The sequence below is a fragment of the Microtus oregoni genome, unplaced genomic scaffold (assembly GCF_018167655.1).
Source record: "Microtus oregoni isolate MIOR12 unplaced genomic scaffold, Mior012 000091F_ref0000469, whole genome shotgun sequence".
Classification (NCBI taxonomy): Eukaryota; Metazoa; Chordata; class Mammalia; order Rodentia; family Cricetidae; genus Microtus; species Microtus oregoni.
In genome coordinates this window covers 2,391,430-2,411,635 of record NW_024544600.1, presented here as the reverse complement: position 1 = coordinate 2,411,635, position 20,206 = coordinate 2,391,430, and the positions used below count along the sequence as shown (strand labels likewise).

The 20,206-nt window shown below is 46.6% G+C and overlaps 3 protein-coding genes across 3 annotated transcripts; all 3 read left to right on the top strand.

Moving 5' to 3' along the window:
* The first annotated feature begins 1,428 nt into the window (after positions 1-1,428).
* Positions 1,429-1,785, top strand: LOC121442314 (keratin-associated protein 17-1). The gene has a single exon (XM_041643807.1). It carries the CDS (start codon positions 1,429-1,431, stop codon positions 1,783-1,785), a length of 357 nt encoding a protein of 118 aa, XP_041499741.1.
* A 5,334-nt stretch (positions 1,786-7,119) lies between these two features.
* Positions 7,120-8,637, top strand: LOC121442304 (keratin-associated protein 16-1). The gene has a single exon (XM_041643792.1). The coding sequence runs from the start codon at positions 7,120-7,122 to the stop codon at positions 8,605-8,607; it is 1,488 nt and encodes a 495-aa protein (XP_041499726.1). The 3' UTR covers positions 8,608-8,637.
* Positions 8,638-15,579: 6,942 nt separating this feature from the next.
* On the top strand, positions 15,580-16,599 carry Krtap29-1 (keratin associated like protein 29-1). Its single transcript, XM_041643849.1, has one exon. The coding sequence runs from the start codon at positions 15,580-15,582 to the stop codon at positions 16,597-16,599; it is 1,020 nt and encodes a 339-aa protein (XP_041499783.1).
* Positions 16,600-20,206: the final 3,607 nt, after the last annotated feature.

The window sequence follows — 20,206 nt, the reverse complement described above, 5'->3', positions numbered from 1 at the left end:
ATTCTTAAGTGCTGAGCCATCTCTCCAGACCTTCAATGTTCCCATTTTAATGAAATGTTTTGATTTTCAGTGACTCTCCTTCCCCCCTCCCTTGCTCCCTCCCTTCTCCTTTTCTTCCTTCCTTTTTCCCCTTTCCTCCCCTTTTCTTCCTCCCTCATGTCCCTTCTGTTACTTTCTCTTTTTTCTCTTCCTCATTCTCTCTCCTTATTTCATTTCCACCTCTCCCTTCCCATTTTTCTTCCTTTGCTTCCTTCTCTCTTTTTCCTTCCTTCCCTCCTTCTTCTTTTCTCTCTTCTTTTAGTCATTCCCACACCCCTTCTTTCTCTCTTGCTTCTTCCTTCCCTCCCTTCTTCTCCCTCCTCTCTTCCTCTCCTTCCCTCCTTATCTCCCTCCCTTCTTTTCTCCTTCCCTCCCTCCTTCTTCCCTCCCTCTCTCCTTCCTTCCATTTCCTTTTCCCTTTCTCATTTCCCCCTTCCCCTTCCTCCTTCCCTCCCTCCTTCTTCCCTCCCTCTCTCCTTCCTTCCATTTCCTTTTCCCTTTCTCATTTCCCCCTTCCCCTTCTTCCTTCCCTCCCTCCTCATTATCTTTCCTCACTCCATTCCTTTGTTTTCTCTCCTTGCCTCCTTTCCTTCTTCATCTTCATCTTCTATTCCAGAACAGCTTGGGGCTGGGGGTAACAGGTACTGCCCGGAGCTCTTCCTGCCTGTGTAGAGAAGTGTAAATTTTCAGTTCATCGCAGCCTTAAGAGAATGTGGCTCCCCAGCCTTTTTCAGTTTTATGGAGAGTCTATCTGCATTTCACAAGTCAGTTATTACTCATGATTGATGCTCACCTGCCAAGTCTAAACAAACGTGCAGCACACAGCCACATACCTCACACAGACACAAATATTTGCTTTTCTCACATGGCTGGGGAGAGAACGCCATTCTACTGGGGAGGAGCCTCAGCATCAGGCCCTCAGCTGCAGCCTCCGTGTGGGCAAAAGACTCATTCATTCTTAGTTTTCTAGTTCTTTACGGCCAGCATCCATGGAAACAGGCTGCATGGCCAGTCAGAGGAGTCTCCTTTTTGCCACCGGAGAAGATTCGGGAGAGGAGGCAGAGCAGATTCTTGGCCAGCTTCTCCTTCCTCTCCCCAACCTGGCTAATGACAGGTCTTTTCCCAGATGTATTTTTACCCTCTGGACAAATAGCAGTTGGGTCGAGTGGGGCTTTTTTATGAGTTGAGGTACTCACGTCTGGAAAATAAACAGGCAGCTAATGAGACGTTCTTATGGAAACCAGCATAAATAATAACAAAGCAAACATCCTGTCCCCCGTGCCAACACCCCTGGGTGAGGAGATATAAAAGCTGCTGTCCAGCTGGCCACTGTCACACCTAGGGGAAGCTCGGCCGCGTTCCTGACCTGCGACCTGACCGGCTGGGACCATGGGGTGCTGCCCGGGAGACTGCTTCAACTGCTGCTCCCAGGAACAAGACTGCTGTGAGGAGTGTTGCTGCCAGCAGGGCTGCTGTGGCTGCTGTGGCTCCTGCTGTGGCTCCTGCTGTGGCTGTGGAGGCTCTGGCTGTGGAGGCTCTGGCTGTGGAGGCTCTGGCTGCGGATCTGGCTGCTGTGGGTCTAGCTGCTGTGGATCTGGCTGTGGGGGCTGCGGAGGCTGCGGAGGCTGCGGAGGTTGTGGAGGCTGCGGGGGATGCGGAGGCAGCTGCTGTGGCTCCGGATGCTGTGGCACCGGATGCTGTGGTCCAGTGTGCTGTCAGCCCACACCTGTTTGTGAAACGAAATGAAGACCCTCCCCTCTATACCTGAGGCAGTGTTGGGGACAGCCTCGGCCTATTCAGATGGAGACCTCCTCATTTCCTGACTCCTTCATACCTCCAAGACCTGCCTCTCATGCTCTTTCTGAGAGGAGAGCTTGTCCTGGTGTGTAAGGCACTCAGGACCAAAGAGCCATTTCCTGGCAGAAAATTAAAGCTGAGTTCCAATGAGGTGATGGTCGCCAGGTTCAATGCTTGCATGAAGTCAAATGCCTTGCAGCTATGAGACATTCTCTTACTCTTTGGGCCTGTTGGTCCCCACCCCAGCGTTCTTCTCTGAAACTTTGTCAACCTTTTAATAAATTCAAGCATGCTGGCTACCCTATCAGTCTTCCTGGCTCTTCCTTCAGCCCTCCAAGCCCCCCCAGGAAGATTTACTCCTACATCCACCTAGAGATCGCACAGTACAGTTTGTACACAGCACAGTATCATTTGCTGATCTCCTGCACCAGTTCTGGGAGGCTGGTTAGAACTGTAGATTCTGGAGCCCTCTCTGACATAAGGGATGCTGTAGGGGTGTGGCCTGGGGACCTGTGCTTTTTAACACGAACACATGTGATTATCTACATGGAAGGTGGAGGTTTGGGTAGACTGTAGACAGAAGCCCCTGCATGCAGTATGAGAATCATTTAGGGAGTTTTTAACCAATACCTGGGAGTCACCATTAGCTGCGGTACCCATCAGCTCTAGAATCTGGAATGCCCAAAGGCCATGTTTCTAAAAGCAGCAAGGTAAATGCTAATTTCACTGTATTTAATCCTGCTCAGGATGCATGCTTTCTTTCTGTATTGTGATTCTAAAATGATTTTGGGGGGATTTCTGGCTTGGCTTGAATCTTGGGGCAAAGTCAGAGGAGGAGGCTTTGGTAAAAGAATCTTGGTGTTTTTTATTTTAATTAATTTACCTTTTTTCAATGCTAGAGATTGAAGTTAGCGCTTCATTTTCAAGCTAGGCAAAACCTCGACGACTGGGCTGCATCCCCAGAACCCCCTTTCATTTTTTTTAAATTGTGAAACAGGGTCCCACTAAGTTGTCCTGGCAGTCCTTAAACTTGTAATTCTCCTACCTCAGCCTTCCATGTAGCTGGCATTATAAACCCGTCCCAGGTTGGTTGTGAATGTCAGGGGTTTGTGTGGCCGGACCATGTGAGTGTGTAGTGAGGATGTTTGTCCACTTCAGATTCACCTCAGCCTCATGTTCAGGTCTTGGCTTCCTCCTAGGGGGCAAGGTTTTATTTATTTTGTTTTGTTTTGTTTTTCTGTCCTGGGCCCAGCTGCAGTTACTCTACTCAGAGGAAGGGAAGGGCGCATGTACTGCACAAGCCTAGCAGGGAAGTTAAAACTCAAATGGCAGTGGATTCAACCCCTTGTTTAGAGCGATTTTAAGTAACACACGGATTACAATAAAATCCACTCTTGCACTGAGAGAACGGTATTTATTTTTACTTTTGCAATTGTGTTTTCAGTTTGGGGTTTTATTATAAAAAGCATTGGGAGCAGTATACCTTGCATTTAGAGGATGTGAGATTTGACTTTGCCCTGTTCCCACTTCAGACTCTGTTTTCCCAGTTACTTTTTATGTATAACTGGCCTCTTAAAAACGAACTCTTCAGTCCCCAGTACAAACTCACAGCTGCAGAAGGGACATCCTGTCAAGGATGGGACAATGGGACAAACCCACCAAAAGAGCGATGGCTTTGTACCGTGTCGCTGTGATTCAGAGCGACTGATCACTCCATTGCTCATGGCCATGCCATCTGGATGCATGAGCAGAGGTAGTGATTTCTTTGAGGTACCAGCAAGGGTTACCCTCCTTAGCTAGACACAGAGGTTCTCATTTGTTCATTCAATAAATAGTAATTGCACACTGCTTATGCATCCGTCTTGACTCTGGGTGCCAGGCATGCGGTACTGAATAGACAAAGGCCTTGCCCTTACGGCACCTGGATGATGCCGAAGGATGAACAGTGCTTTGAAGATGAGTCAAGGAAGATTGGGACTGCATAGTTAGAAGAGCTGCCACGTCACTCACCAGGGGAGGAGACTGAGGAGATAATACCCCAGTATAAAGGACAGTGGCCTCCCTGTCAGTTCTCATCAGAGAGTTTTTCTTTTTTCTTTTTTTTTTTTGAGTTATTATCCATCACTCGCTAACCTGAGGAAGGGAAGCAGATGGAGAGGACCTGTGAATGGCAGGGAGTTGATGAGCTCTCCACCTCTCCCTCTACAAGGCGCAACAGTCATGTCTCAAAGGATGATGGTCCCTTCTAGTTTCAACCATGGCCACATCTAGATTCTTTAAACCTCTCCTACTGGTCTAGTACAAAGAGCTGTCAGAGCTGGAGAGATGGCTCAGTGGTTAAGAACACTGGCTACTCTTCCAGAGGTCCTGAGTTCAATTCCCAGCAACTACATGGTGGCTCACAACCATCTGTAATGAGATCTGGTGCCTTCTTCTGGCATGTGGGCATACATGGATGCAGAATATTGTATACATAATAAATAAATAAATAAACAAACAAATAAATAAATAAATCTTTTAAAAAAAAAGAGCTGTCAGGTCCAGGTTGTCACCAGGAGGCTTTTGGGTAATTGTCCATCTCCTTATAGTCTCTCTGCTTGTGAACTTGTCCTCTTTCTCCCATCTCCATAGGCAGAGTCTAAATAACAAACCCCTCACTTCCTTGTTTAAACTCTCAAGTACCATTTTATTAAATCCAATTTCTTACTCAAGGTCTTCTATAGCTTGGTGCCTAGGTAACCGCGGTGGTCCCATCACTGCCTCTTCCTGTCTCCTGTGCTCTTCATCCCGACTGTCCCAAACTGTATTATCAGGCGATTTCCTGAATGTAACCTGATCTTGTGTCTTTGGTTTCCACAAACTGCCTTTTTTTTTTGCATCCCTTGAGGATTCTATCTGGCCATTTTACTACTTGAGAAAGCTTTCCTAACTTCCTAAAACCCATTTGAAGATTCCCTCCAGTATTCCCCAAAACTTCTTGCATATCCCTTTGGTACAGTGCTCCTCACAAGATACCACAAATGCTCATGGGTGTGTAAATGTCTCTTTTTAACCCATACCTCATGACGGAAATTTCTTTCTGTGTCACTCTTGAAATAAATTGGTATTTGCTCTTCCTGGAAGTGACCTGAGGTGACCTGTGAAGATGGCTGGCCACTTTCTCCACCAAGAAAAATCATGCAAATCAAACGGTTCATCTATTTTCATTCCCTTTAAGAACACCCATGAAACAGCCTGGACCACCAAAGGTGTGCATGTCGGAAGTGCCACCAAGTATTGGAGGGATGTCACTTTGAAGAGGCACTGCGGTGGAGCTAGCAGGGGCGCCCAGGCCAAGCCGTGGAGCTGGACACCGGGTTGGTGACCAAAAGGAGAGTGCTGACTTCTTGATGCACATGATTAGAAATGCAGAGAGCATTGCTGAGCTGAAGGGCTTGGAGGCAGATTCTCTAGTCATGAACACAACCAATGAACAAAGCACCCAAGATGTGCTTATGAACTCGTGGCCTGATTAGCCCATACCTGAGCTGCCTCTGCCACATCAAGATGATCTTCATTGAAAAGGAACAAATTGCTCCAAGGCCAGAAGAGGAGGGTGCACAGAAGAAAAGGATCCCAGAAGAAACCGAAGAAACAAAAGTTACGATACAGGAATAAACTCATCATAAAATAAATGAAAATAAATGTTAAGAAAAGACTATTTTTATACTTCTTTATTTTGTGCATCTGTTGGGGGAGGGATGCCTGGGACATGGAATATGTGTGGGAGTCAGAGGACAATTTTTGGGAGTTGGTTCTCTTCTTCCACCATGTGAGTCCCCAGGACCAAACACAGTTGTAAGCCTTTGTGACAGTCACCTTTACCTACTAAGCCTTCTTACTGGTCCCAGTATCTTTCTTCTAGGAGCTCTCAAAATCTGAAAATGGGGTCTTTCCTGTGTAGAACCTAGAATAGCTAGGTACAAAGTACCACCATCCCATGGTGCCTGCCACACACCAGGAATGAGCACAACCACTGGGCCAGCCTCTGCACCAAGGATACTCTGGAGATCCATTGAATGCTTGATATACACATGGAAAGAAAAGATGGAGAAGTAGAGAAACTGTGTCAAGTGCTTTCTGTGGACAGATGCGACAGATGTTCTTGGGTGGAGCTGCTACAGAAGAGGGTGGAAGACGGCAGCACAGGTTGAATCTATTATATATGACATTGGTGGTGTCTGCTAACAAAGCTAAGATTTGGGGTCAGTGAGACGGCTTAACAGGTAAAGGTATTTGTCACCAAGCCTGATGACATGAATTCAATTCCCAGAATTCACATGGTAGATGGAGAAGATTGACTCTTGGATTGTTCCACATGCTTACACACACATGCACAATAAATAAATTCAATACCGTCTTCCCCAAAGAAGTTTGATCTGGGTGATGATGGCACACGCCGTTGATCCCAGCACTCAGGAGGCAGAGGCAGGTGGATCTCTGTGAGTTTGAGGTCAGCCTGGTCTCCAGATCTAGTTTCAGGACAGCCAGGGCTATACAAGCAAATCTTGTTTCAGGGGCAGGGGAAGAAAGATTAAAAAGAAGCTCAGTTTGCTGAATGCCTACATGGGGAGGGAACGGGAGCAACCTTCAACAAGTGACTTAACTTTTCTTTTCCTCTGCCCCCATTCTCCATCTGTAACTGCAGAGAATAACCTGAGACTAAAGGAAGGCCGTGGACTGTGGCCACTGACAGTTTGGTCTGCATGTCCCACCCATTACTGAGCTCCTCACGTTTGTTTCCTACCTCCCTATGTGCCTCTGTGGAGCCTGCCATGGTGGTGTGGCAAGTCTGCTCCCGGCTCGTCTGCCTGTTACAGGGTAGGTGATCATACTTTTGTAGACATCTGAGCCTAACCCAGGGGTAGAAGTGGAAGGGCCGGAGGCAGCTAAATTATAAGCTCCTCTCTTCTTTCCTTCTTCATGATGCTAGGATATAGAGCCCATCCATTGTGGAGGTGATGATGCTCATCCCAAGACTACCTGTAGCTTCTAGGGTCCCATATTTAGCAAGTCAGTAAATAAACATCTTCTTTATGGGCAGACAAACAACTTCTAAGTCAACAAATGTTGGCATAATAAGATGTTCCTCCGGACACAGGAGCCAAACAACAATGAGGAAAAGATGCAGGGGGCCCCAAACAACATGCATCACTGAGGGACTATATAAGGGAGGGCCTTGGAGAGATGTCACAATCAGGCAGCTACCTCCCAGCACTCACTAGAAGCAGAGGTACCTCCACCATGTCTGGCTGCTGCTGTTCTAGGAAATGCCCCTCCCTTCCAGCCGTCTCTCTCTGCTCTACTGAAGTGAGCTGTGGAGGACCCATCTGCCTACCCAGCTCCTGCCGGAGCCAGACATGGCAGCTGGTGACTTGTGAGGACAGCTGTGGGTCATCTGGCTGTGGTTCACAATGCTGCCAGCCTTCGTGTTCTGTGAGCTGCCTGCCGATGTGCTGCGAGACCACTGTTTGTGAGCCTTCCTGCTCTGCGGGCAGTGGCTGTCAACCCGTGTGCTGCGAGGCCACCATCTGTGAGCCTTCCTGCTCTGCGGGCAGTGGCTGTCAACCCGTGTGCTGCGAGGCCACCATCTGTGAGCCTTCCTGCTCTGTGAGTGCCTGTGCTCAACCTGTGTGCTGTGAGATCACCATGTGCCAGCCTTCTTGCTCCATGAGCAGCTGCCAGCCTGTGTGTTGTGAGACTACACCCTGCCAGCCAGTTCTCTGCTTGCCCGCATCCTGCCAGCCAGTGATCTGTGAGCCTAGCTGTTGCTCAGCTCTCTGTACTGTGCCTGCTTCCTGTCAACCGATGGTCTGTGAGCCTGTGGTTTGTGAGCCTGTGGTTTGTGAACCTGCTTGCTGCCAGCCAGTGTGCCCGACGCCTAGCTGCTGTCCGTCTGTCTGCTCTGCAGCCAGTAGCTGCCAGCCAGTCTGCTCTGACTCCAGTCCCTGTGAGCCACCTTGCTCAGAGTCTAGTGCTTGTCAGCCAGCCACCTGTATGGCTCTCATGTGTGAGCCTGTCTGTCTCCGTCCTGTCTGCTGTGTTCAGAGCCCTTGTGAGCCACCGTGTGGCTCTAGCAGCTGCCAAGATTCCTCGTGCTGTGTCTCCAGTATTTGCCAACCTGTCTGCTCTGAGCCTAGTCCTTGCCTACCATCGGTGTGTGTGCCTAGCTCATGTCAACCTTCCTGCTACATAGTCAAACGATGCCGTTCTGTCAGCTGTGAGCCCTCTTCCTGCCCATCTACCTCCTGCCAACCTCTCTCCTGCCGTCCGGGGTCCTCTGCATCTGCCATCTGCCAACCAGCTTGTCCCCCGCGAACTTACTACATACCCAGTTCCTGCAAGCCGCCTTGCAGTCCAGTTTCTTGTCGCCCCATCTGTCGCCCCATCTGTTCTGGACCCATCACCTTCAGGCAGCCATATGTGACCTCCATCACTTACCGCCCTGCCTGCTACCGCTCCTGCTATTCCATCCTGCGCCGCCCCAGCTGCCTGACTTCTTACTCTTACCGCCCTGTCTGCTCCCGCCAGCCTTGCACCGATTCTGACAACTCTAAGCGTGAGTGCGATAAGTCGACTTCCAACCAAACCGACTGTGCTGACTCAACACCAGGCAAGACGGAAGTCTCAGACGAGACTCCCTGCCAACCCTCTGATGCTAAACCTGCCAGCCCGATCACCCGTGAGGCTGCAGCCCCCCAGTCTGCTGCCAACAAGCCTGCTGACCGCTGAGCTAGCCTCAGCTCACCGATTCCTACAAAGCAACGGCCACAAGTCATAGAGAAACCGGGAAAGCCATGTGCACAGCTCATTATGACTTAGCTAGAATTTTTCCTTTCTGCACTGCCACCCACCACTCGCTTATGCTTCAGAGAACTTATCAGAAGTACCAGCCTCCTAGAGGTTCCAATGAAGGCCTCCTGCACAGAGAAAGGAATGGTCTTGTTTTCTGTTGTTATTACACTGAGGAGAGCTGCTTTGCCAAATCACTGGGCTCTTTCCAACTCAAGATGCTTTTTGTCCTCATGTGCTGTGTTCCTTGGGGGCATCTCCAGCAAGATATACTTAATCATGCAATAAAAGGAGCTAAGTTGAAGTAACACATTGTTATTCCTCTCTTTTTTTTAATGTGACGGTCTTATCAGAGTCATGCTGCATCTTGGAGAGATGCTCTCCCCAGCCTTTCTTCTGTCCATCCTTCCTGCCTTCTATCCCTCTCTCCCTCCCCTTCCTTCTATTCATTAATCCATGCCCCCATGCATTTATCCCTTATCCATCCATCTATTCATCTATTCCACCCTCCCTCCCTTCTTCCATAAATCTCTTTTCCCATCCATCCATCCAACCACCCATCAGTTCATTATCTCACAGTCCATCTATTCTCTCCTTTCCTCCATTCATTACTCCTTCCATGCAGTTTCTCCCTCTCTTTCTCTTCTTCCTTCTTTCCTCTCCCTTCTTTCCACCATTCCTCCTTCCTTCCTTTCCTCCATCTCTCCAACCTCTTCCTTTTCCTTTCTACTCCCCTCCCTTTAAGACTGCTATTGTTTTTTCTTTCCCTTCAACTCTTTCTTCTTTTCCCCACCCTTTCCTTCTTTATTTTCTCCTTCCCTCTCAAAGCATCTATTGTTTACTAGCTTCTTTCTTTAATTCCTTGCTTTCTCCACTCCCCTCTTTCTTTCTATTCTCCCCCTTTTCTTCTTCTTCCTTCTTTACTTTCCATCCTCCCTTCCATTATTCCCAATTTCTCTTCCTTAATTTCCCCCCTCTCCTCATTCTCTTCCAAGTGTCTTTTGTTCTCTCCTTTCTTTCTAGTCTTCCTTCTTACCTTCTTTCTCTGTCCCTCCCTTCCTTTTTCCTCTTCCTTCCTCCCCCCTTTACCCTTCTTTCCTTCCTTCATTCCTTCCTTGATGTGGGATGTCCTTCTGTATATGTTATGCTTTTAGTGGTTAGTGAATAAAGCTGTTTTGGCCAGTGACTTAGCAGAGTAAAACCAGGCAGGAAATCAGGAGAGAGAGAGAGAGAGAGAGAGAGAGAGAGAGAGAGGAGTGTAGTAATAGGGGCGGCGGGGCTGCGTCCCCAACACCCCAGCCACCTGTTAGCTTAGCTTATGCCCGAAATAACAACACACAAACTGTATTCATTTAAATACCGCTTGGCCCATTCTCTTCTAGGCTAATTCTCACATATTAATTTAGCCCATTTCTAATCATCTGTGTGTAGCACCCCAAGGTGCGCTTACTGGGAAGATTCTAGCCTATGTGTATTCTGGGTCGGAGCTTCATCCCGGGAGCGGGGCATGGCGTCTTTCTCAGGCGTCTGCTCCCAAGAGGAGAGCTGTTGAGACTCTGAGCTCACTTCCTCTTCCTCCCAGTATCCTGTTATGTTTACTCCTCCCACCTATCCTCTAACCAATAAAATGGGCCAAGGCAGTTCCTTTATTAGCCAATGACCTTCCTCCATTAGAGGAGTCAAGGAGATGCTGTGAACTGCTGAAGGAGAAAAATGCCAGTCGGAACCTTAGGTAAGACATAACCTCTTGACAATACACAGCTTAATAGAAATGGGTTAATTTAAGATTTTTTTGTCTTTTTCTCCATTTCTTTGAGGGAATTTCTCATTTACTCTTTAAGAGCCTCAACCATTCTCCTGAAGTTATTTTTTTTCAGTCATTTTCTTCTGCTTGATCTATATTTGATTGTTCAAGTCTTGCTGTTATAGGATCACTAGATTTTACTGGTGTCACATTGCTCTTTGTGGTTTTGTGTGTGTTCTTACCTTGTCTACTCATCTTTTCCTCTAATTGGTGTAGTTGGGGCCGCCTGTGATTCTGGTGATTAATCTTCCAGGTGCCAGTGGATCCGAGGCTCAGATGGTTGTTCCTCGTGGTGCAGTCAGTGCCACAGTTCCAGTTACCCTGTTAGTCACTCTGTGTTCCTGGAGATTGCTCAGCACTCCTGGGGAGTTTGCTGTCTCAGGCCTGCTCTGACCTAGGATGCCAGCTCAGACCTGTTTGGGTAAATGCCCCTGGTCTGGATCTGCTCCTGCTGTTGCACAGGTCCCTGGCTTGGGGTTGGTCCTGCAAAGGTCTCTGTCTCTGATATATTCCTTGAGAGGTGCCAGACTTGGGTGCTCCCTGATCCACAGAGGACCTGGCTCAGGCCTACTCCCTCAGAGGTCCCAGACTCATGCCTGGACACGCAGAGGTCTCTGGTTTCTGCTTACTCTCTTAGAGGTCCCAGACTAATGCCCAGACAGGCAGAGGTCCTGTTTCAGGTCTAGTTACTCTGAGGTCCCAGACTCATGCTTGGACCTGCAGGGGTCCTAACTCAGGTCCACTCACTCAGAAGTCCCAGATTCATTCCCAGACCAGCAGAGGTTTCTGGTTCTGGACCACTTGCTCAACAGTTGCTCCCCTGTACCTGCTCTTGTGGAGTTCACTGCCTCAGGCCTGCTCTGGCCTAGGTCGCTAGCTCAGTCCTTCTCCTGTGTAGTTTGCTACCTTAGTGACACTTGTTATTTAAATGTCACTTCCCACATCTTTAGGCACACAGTCCCTTCAAAGCAGTTACATCCTTTGCACACAGAATGGAGCATGGTCTCCTGTTCTCTAGGTCTAACTTGAACAATCATAGGCATAGGAGGAGGACAGACCAGGGTTTCTTAGCTTTGTCACTCTCGGCATTTGGGTGGGATAGTCATTTGCTGAGGAGTCTTGGATATCATTAAGCATGATTTCTGGTCCTTTACTATCCAGATGTTGCCAGACATCCCCAGAGAGTCATGGAATCAGCCATTGGAAAATTAGTAGATTAGATGATGTCAGAGGGAGAAAGTCAATAGCAAGACTTTTCTGCACATGGGTGGTAGAGTTACTGTCATAACAGGACATTAGGATTTAATCTTTTTCCTTCCAAAGCCAGAAGAGCAGGGTTTTCATTCTCTGTGCTAGGCACAAGACTTAGTGTTTCATGTACTTCACCATTAATCTTCAAGGTGAGATTTCTCCCTGCCCTGTTTCTCCTCTATGTGTATGATAAAACATCTGAAGGCTGAACAAGCCAAGTGCTAATGAAGAGACAAATTAAATGTGGTTTAATCAACACAATGTACTATTATGCTTCAGTGAAAATAAATGGAAGATAGCTATATGCAATAACACTGATGACCCCTAATAATGATGCTAATTGATTTAAATAACCCCTAGATGATCATATGTGTTTCTAAAGTATAAAAAATGATCATATGTGTTTCTAAAGTATAAAACAGTCCATCCATATACATACATACATACATACACACACATATACGGATATACATACACGTATAAATGTACACACATATGAATATCTATATATATTCATACAGGGTAGTTACAGCTAGTAAGGAACATAAATTATTTAAACTTAATGTTCAGTCCAAAGTCTGTTTTTGAAAAAAATTATAATTGATCACTATATGAGATGGAGAGACAGAAAGAGAGAAAGACAGATTATAAATGGTGTACATGCCTGTGTGTGTGCAGGTGTTGGGTGTGTGTGCAGGTGTGATGATGGAGAAAGGTCATTGGTTAAGTAATAAAGAAACTGCTTGGCCTCATAGGTTAAAACATAGGTGGGAAAAAAAAAACATAGGTGGGAGGAGTAAACAGAACAGAATGCTGGGAGGAAGAGGAAGTGAGGTAAGATGCCTCAGACAGACGCCATAGCTCAGCTCTCGGGGGCACACGCGATGAAGCTCCAACCCAGGATGGACATAGGCTAGAATCTTCCCAGTAAGCACACCTTGGGGTGCTACACACATTATTAGAAATGGGCTAGTCCAGGTGCGAGAGTTAGCCAAGAAGAGGCTAAATATAATGGGCCAAGAAGTGTTTAAAAGAATATAATTTGTGTGTTGTTATTTCGGGGCATAAGCTAGCCAGGCAACCAGGAGCTGGGGAGGCAGGAACACAGCCCGCAGCTCCTACAACAGTGTGAGTGTGCTCTGCAGACAGGAGAGGACTTCACTTGTCCTACTCCATCACTCTCTGACTTATTTTCTTGACACAAGGACTCTCACTGAAACGGGGCTGGCAACCAACAAATACTAGCAATTCTTCTGTCTCAAACTCTAACCAGGTTGGGGCACCCATAGCCATGTCTAACTTTTAATGTGGCATCTGAACTCTGGTCCTTATGGTTGTGTAGCCAGCACTCTTAAACACGGAGTCTTCTCTCTAGCCCCCTCATTGTATTTCTTGATGTAGTCATGAAATGTCTTTGAATGGCATTGTAGATGCCTTCAATCACATTAAGTTAATTGAAAATAAAAATTTCTCAATTGGGGTATTTTTTTTTTAAAGGAAAGGAAAGAAAAGCAGAATCACTGAGAGGAAAAATAGATGAAAGCTCCATTTTCTATCAGTACAATTGGTGTGTTTCTGTACAGAATTTCATTTTCAAATTGAAATTCATGTTATTTTTCCAATATTTTTACATTTTCTAGTTGGTTGACTTATTTGGTGAGACTAAATGCATTTCTCTTGGGAGGATGAAGAACTTTAAGGTAAACACACTCCAGAATAAAACATATTCCTCAGCTTCCCAAGTATGAGAATTACAGGGTTGCACAATGCCTGCAGTTTTAAAGATGACAATGTGAAAAACATGCAAAGGAAGGTGCCAGGAACCATCCATGCTGCGATGGGGAAAGACAGTGATGAAGGAGCCGTCCAGGCTGCCACCGGAAAGACAGTGATGGAGGAGCCGTCCATGCTGCCACTGGAAAGACAGTGATACAGGAACCGTTCATGCCATGACAATAAAGACAGTGATGGAGGAGTGGTCCATGGCACCACAGAAAGACAGTGATGGAGGAGCCGTCCATGCCGTGACAATAAAGAAAGTGATACAGGACCCGTCCATGCCGTGACAATAAAGACTGTGATGAAAGAGTGGTCCATGGCACCACAGAAAGACAGTGATGGAGGAGCCGTCCATGCTGTGACTGGAAAGACAATAATGGAGAAGGGCTTTCAAATGACAAGGGTGAATGTCTTCCAGACAATGACTCTCATTCGGAGCTTCTCATCTTTTAAAACAGAGTGTAAAGAGGGGATCTCAATAAGACATGATTTCACAGCTGCTCCTTTGCCAAGCCCTCTACAGAATCTTCAGCAGTTCCAACTGTTTCTGATGTGGCTGAGCTAACCTAAGAGCCGTCAAGGTAGTTAATGATGTCTCGACACTTTGAAGACGTGGGTAATGAGTGAATCTGTTCCACAGATTGAGCTGCAAAGCCAGAAGTCAAGACTAGTCCTGCCTGCCATTCCATACTGTCATCTTTGCATTCCATCACCCGCCTCCAGCAGGAACCAGGCCAGGGGGTGCGCTTTGTGGGATGCTGGAATCAGTTGGTGGTGCAGTACCCAGTTGAGTCTAGAGGAAAAGAGACAGGTCTAGAGAGAGCATCACAAATTCTTCTTGGAAGAGATTGCTTGACCTTTAAAAGGCTTTATGGAGATGACCTGGTATTTCTGTTGTTGACCTCCAATTTATGAGTTAATACTCCTTCATGAAATATTTGAAGGTTTATTTTTCTTCCCCAGAAGTAGTTAAGAAGTGTCTCATACACTAGTTCAGACTGACATGGAACTCACTATGCAATCCATACTGGGCCTGAACTCACAGCAATCCTTCTGCTTCAGCTTCCCAAATATCAGAATTATAGGGGTAGTCTGCCATGTTTGAACTAAATGTTTATATTTTAATTTTCAAATGAAAAGATTATTTTTGGGTGTATAACTAAATAGAGAAAAACATTCTACTCATTTGGGTCAGTCAGCATCACACTGCAGTGGGGAGATGGCCCCGTCACAGGGCCTGGACAAGCTGCTTTTGGGCCAGCCCTGCTGCGTGAATACTGCCCCCACCCCAGCCCCCACAGTATGAGTCCTCTTCTCTGCACCTCCCAGGGAGATCCAATTGAGCAGAGATTTTTTTTTGGGAATGTTCACTCTGGATTTGAATTTTGCTTTAATCATAATTTAAACTCTGAGTTTTCTTTGCTGCTTTTAAAATAGAGGTGCCAAGTCTACTTACTAGCTAAGGATAAATGAAAATGCGGCCAAGGGGCCGATTGTATATGGTAAGTGTGCAGAAAATGGACACTATTACAGCTCTTAATTGTTGGCAGCCATTTGAAAGTTAAGATTCTAAAGAGAGGGGGGCACATTGAAATATTCTTGGGGTCTACTGACTCATTGTCTGTTCTCGATCTTTGCTATCACATCTCTCCCTCAGTATCATCATCAGTGCTTCCCATGGTCCTAATGGCACAGGACCACATCCTGGAGGAAGAGCTGCTTCAGCTTGGAGGAAGCCTGCTGATGAGAGGGTAGTGAGGAAAAGCCTGCTTTGGTGAGGCTGGGGAACAACCTTTAAAAGAGACAGCTCATTCCATGGTGGCATCTGTACATTCAAATCCGGCAAAGAAAACTCCCAGCTCAGCAGGCATGTTTTTCTATTTTTAAGTGGGGCATCTTCCCCATCTCCTGCAGCACAATCCGATGTTTATATGCAAATGAATAAACATAATAACAGGGAAAGATGCTGTGGGCAGTGCCAACACCCCAGGGAAGGACTATAAAATCCCCTTGGAATAAGATGCGTTTACAAACTCAGACTGAGCGTGCAGCTTCCCAGCCAGGCTCGCTGCGACACCATGACAGAAAGTCACTCTCCTGGAAATCCCAAGACTGTCCCATCTGTGCCCACCATCTCCACATGCTCCATTGCTGGCAGCATTAGAGATGTTATCCGTCTGCCCAGCTCCTGCCAGAGTAGGACGTGGCAACTGGTTACACATCAAGAAAACTGCGAACTACCCAACAGTGCCCCAGTTATCTCTGCACCTGTTTCTTGTCCATCTACCTGCTTTCCAGAGACTTCCTGTGTGGGTTTTGTTTGCCAACCCATAGGCTCACCCACGGCCTGCTGTGCACCCGACACGGGTGGTACTCCTCTTCCAGCTGCCCCATGCCAGCCCTCCTGTTTGGAATCTGCTGGATGTCACACGTCGTGCGGCGATAACAGCCCCTGCCAGCAGAACTCTGGCCGGAGACTTGCCTGCACACCAGGGTCATGCCAGACAGCCTGTGACACATCAGCCTACTGTGATGATGGATCCTGCCAGCCACCCTGCTCTGAAGCAACTCCCTGTGCTGAAACCCTGTGCCTACCAGCTAGTTGTGAGGCTGGTTCGTGCCAACCAACCTGCTGCCAAGCAGGGCCGCATCACCCCGTTAAAGGTGAATGTCAGCTCTGCAAGTCAGTTTATTATCAACCTAACTGCTATCTTCTCGAGTCCTGCCAGTCAGCTCCCTGCATGCCTCTCTCCTGCCAGCCATTAACTTGCATGCTCAGTTCTTGCAGTCAAACTTGTTGTGTGTCCTCTTGCCAGCCACATCCCTGTCCACCAGCACCTTCAATCGCCTTCATCTGCCAGCCAGTGGTTACCTGCCAGTCTCCCTGTTGTGTCAAGAGCAACAGTAAATCGGCTTCATGTGCTGGCTGGCCATTTTGTGGTGGACCTAGTTCCCATCAGAGCGGCTGCCCGTCTCCTTCTTGCCTGCCCCCTTGCTGTGTGACTGGTTTAGGCAAACCTTCCGGCAGTGGCTCCGGTTGCTGTCCACCATCTTCTCCAAATGTGTGCCAAGGGGACACCAGCGTGTCCACTTCCTGACAACCTAGCTGAGACTCCAGCCTCCTTGGGGCCAGTCTTCCTGATGGGACACTCACAGCTCTTCTGAGGATGTGCTACAGCCCGCAAGTGTGGGGCCATCCTGTGGGTGCCTGCCTCCAGCCCTGCGCAGATGCTACCGCCTGTTCTCTGAGGAGAGAGCTTGTCAGCTCTGAGGAGATCTTCTTACCCCAGGATGACATGTCAGCAGGCATGGTCTGCTCTACAGCATACATTTCCTGATGTCAGTTCATTTCACGTCAGCAAAGCCTTCTCCCCGATTCTCCTTTCTTTTGATTTTACCTGGTCTTTCTGGAGATGCTTTTGCTACCAACTGCTAATAAATGTGAGTGGTTAAGTATAGTGATTAAGACTTATAGACTGCTTTTATTCTTTTCCATACTGTATTCATACTAGGATTTCATTTAGGTCACGTTTGAATACAGTGACGCTGAGCCCTCTGGTTAGTGGGTCTGCATTGATCTGCGTGGGTAGCAGGTGTCGGAACTATAGATGCTCAAGCTGGGAGGAAGGATAAGTAATTATCTGGTTTCTAACCTCTTCACCACCAAGAACTCTTTGAAACTGAGTGGCCTCAGTTTCCCTGTAATGAGTGGAATTGAAAAAGCCAAGACAGAGATAATTCGGGAAAGCTATAGGTTAGCATAAACTTAGGGGATGAGTATGGAGCCTCATGCCTTTAAACCTGGCACCCCACAGGCTATGAGGATAGTGAGTTCCAGGCTGCCCAGGGTACAGAGGAGATCCTTTCACAAAAATAACTGAACCTACCGGGGATGCAGCTGAGTTGATACGGTGCTTACCTGGCATGCATGAAGCCCTGGGTAAGATCCAGAGCACCTCGTAAACCAGGCACGGTGGTGCATACTTCCAGTCCCAGCACCTGTGAGGAGAAATGGTAGTTCAATGTCATCTTCAGACACACAACAAATTCCAGATCACCTTGGGCTACATCAACCCAAACCAGATTAACCTCACCCACATATAAATAAGTAAATAAATCTGAGATCTTGGTCATGGAGGACAGTTTAGGGCTAATTCACTTAATAGTAGGTGTGCTTGTTTGTTTTTGTCTGAGACAGGGTGCAGTAGTTTGAAAACAAACGGCCTCCAAAGGGGGTGACACTATTAAGAGGTGTGACCTGGTTTGAAGAATTACATCACTCTGGAGGTGGGCTTTGCAGTGTCATATATGCTCAAGCCACACCCAGTGAGACAGATCACTTCCTGTTGCCTGCAAGATGTAGAACTTTCGGCTCCTTCTCCAACACCATGTCTGCCTGCATAATACCTTGATTCCTACCATGATGAAAATGGACTAAACCTCTAAGCTGCAAGAGAGCCACCCAAATTAAACGTTTCCCTTTATAAGAGTTGCTGTGGCCATGGTGTATTTTTACAGCAATAGAAACTTTAACTAAGACACAGGATTTCTCTGTGTAGCCCTGGCTGTCCTGGAACTTGCTCTAAAGACCAGGTTGTCCTGGAACCCAGAGATCTGCCTGCCTCTGACTCCTGAGTGATGAGATTAAAGGCATGCACCACTACTGCTTGGCTGAGTCTTTTTACAATCAATTTACTTAATGTCCTGTCATAAGCTGCACCACGTTGGGTTGCCATATGTCGTGAGCCACATTTTTGGGGTAACTTCTGCTGTGGTCCTAGCCATGGCAAGTTCATATGTTCCAGGGTAGGGGCGTGAGGATTAGAAGTGTTAGGCAGGAGGAACAATGATGAAGAATTACAGAGACATGGAATAGTATGGGGAGGGCAACTCACTGCCTGCTACATACTGAGTTCTGAGTACACCTGTGTTTAATTTTCCATATATTTTATGCACCAATAAAAAAAGAGGGGAAGCAAAAACCTGCTTTAACATGATACAATGGGCAACTAGAACAGCTACTTGCTTCAATACTTTGAGACATCAAGACAGTAATTCATGAGAAAAGCATTCTGTTGTTTAGGCAGTGAAACCACCCTGGACCAAGTATCCTGGAGGCAGCCACTCCTGTAGATCAAACCTCCTATTTCCAAAGAAGGAGAAGAAGTATGATTGAATTCTCTGATCTTTGATCAGGGCGGAGTGGATCTACCTCTATGGGGCATCTTAAAGTCCAAACCACCAAGTAACTATATCCAAAGTCAGGGTGTGTAGCGACAGTTATTGTCAACAACTTTGAATAAGCTCAAACTCTCTGACTTCAGGCAAGGCAGATTAGGCTCATATTTTTGGGCCTCCACAATGGCCAGTTTAAAAAAAAACTAAAAAATATTAAGTATGTTTCTTCACTAGGGCAAGATTCCTGATAAACATACACCAACTAAACAGAGACCTGTGTAGAAATGACACACCATCTGCACAGACAGGTTTTAATTGCCCCCCTGTTTATTGATGGGATAGGTTCATTCAGAAAGTTTATATATCAGAAAGTGTTGAGTTTGAGAGGCATTGAATTTTAGCTCTGTTTTCCAGCAGTGAAAAGCTTAGATATTCAATAGCTTTTTCTCTCTCACCTTGGCATTGAGCAAAGTTCAGATCCACACAGTCACATTGGAGAACTTTCTGTTACACACTCAGGACTCAAGAGTCAAAGTACTCCTGATCACCAGTGAGCACTCTTACTCTGACAGCCCATCTTCTTGGTCACCATTTGTATTGCTCCCAGTAGCTGCCTTCTGTACACCATGACATTCAGCAACAGGTCTGTGTGACAATAGTAGCAGACACAGTCACCATGGTATTGAGATAACTAAATCTTGCTTCAAAAAAGTGACAGATTGAGATTAAAAAAATAGGCAAGGGTAGAACTCTATACCAGCAAACTATTCCCATGTTACACAGTTATAGAAACATTAAGATTCTGAATCAGATGCCCTTAAGTCAATTTGCACAACCTGTTGGTTAGCCTACAATGTGCCTACAAAATATGAAGTTAGGGAGACCAAACCTGAGGGTGATGCTATCATAGAAGTCAAATTTTGAAGGGCACAGTTAGTTCTATCCCGAGAGAAAGGTGTCCAGTTTTTTGTGTACACGTTTGGTTTTAATAAAATTTTAATAAAACAGCCTTTATACATTTCAAGTTTAAAATGGATCACCTTTTTTTTTCTATCCATGGGAAAACAGGAATAGATTGAAAAACAAACTAAGTTATCATAGGGATTGTCAGGTCTTCATATATGCATGGCAAGAGGTCCTACTCACTGAGAGAGCTCCCTAGAACCCTATAACCTATGTTTTTTACAGTTAAAAAATTACACAAGAGAAAGTAGACATGTATTGTCAGATTCTTACTGTTCATATTCATAGAGAGGCACTGTGGAATCTCTGACTCAATATACAGAGAAAAAAGGGGAAAAACCCTGAATTCCTTGCACACAGGGGCCCAGAACCCTTCTGCCTCCCGTGGAATGACAAGAACAGGAGGGTTTTCTTTTACCTCACACAAAACACCAATGTGGTATTGAGGCCATATAGGTTTTTGTTGAGACAGGAAGGGATTAAAAACAAATTTAGAACAGAAAAATGTGGAGTTTTTTTTGGGGGGGGATATATCTGTCTGGTCATAGCTCTGTTTGTGGAAAA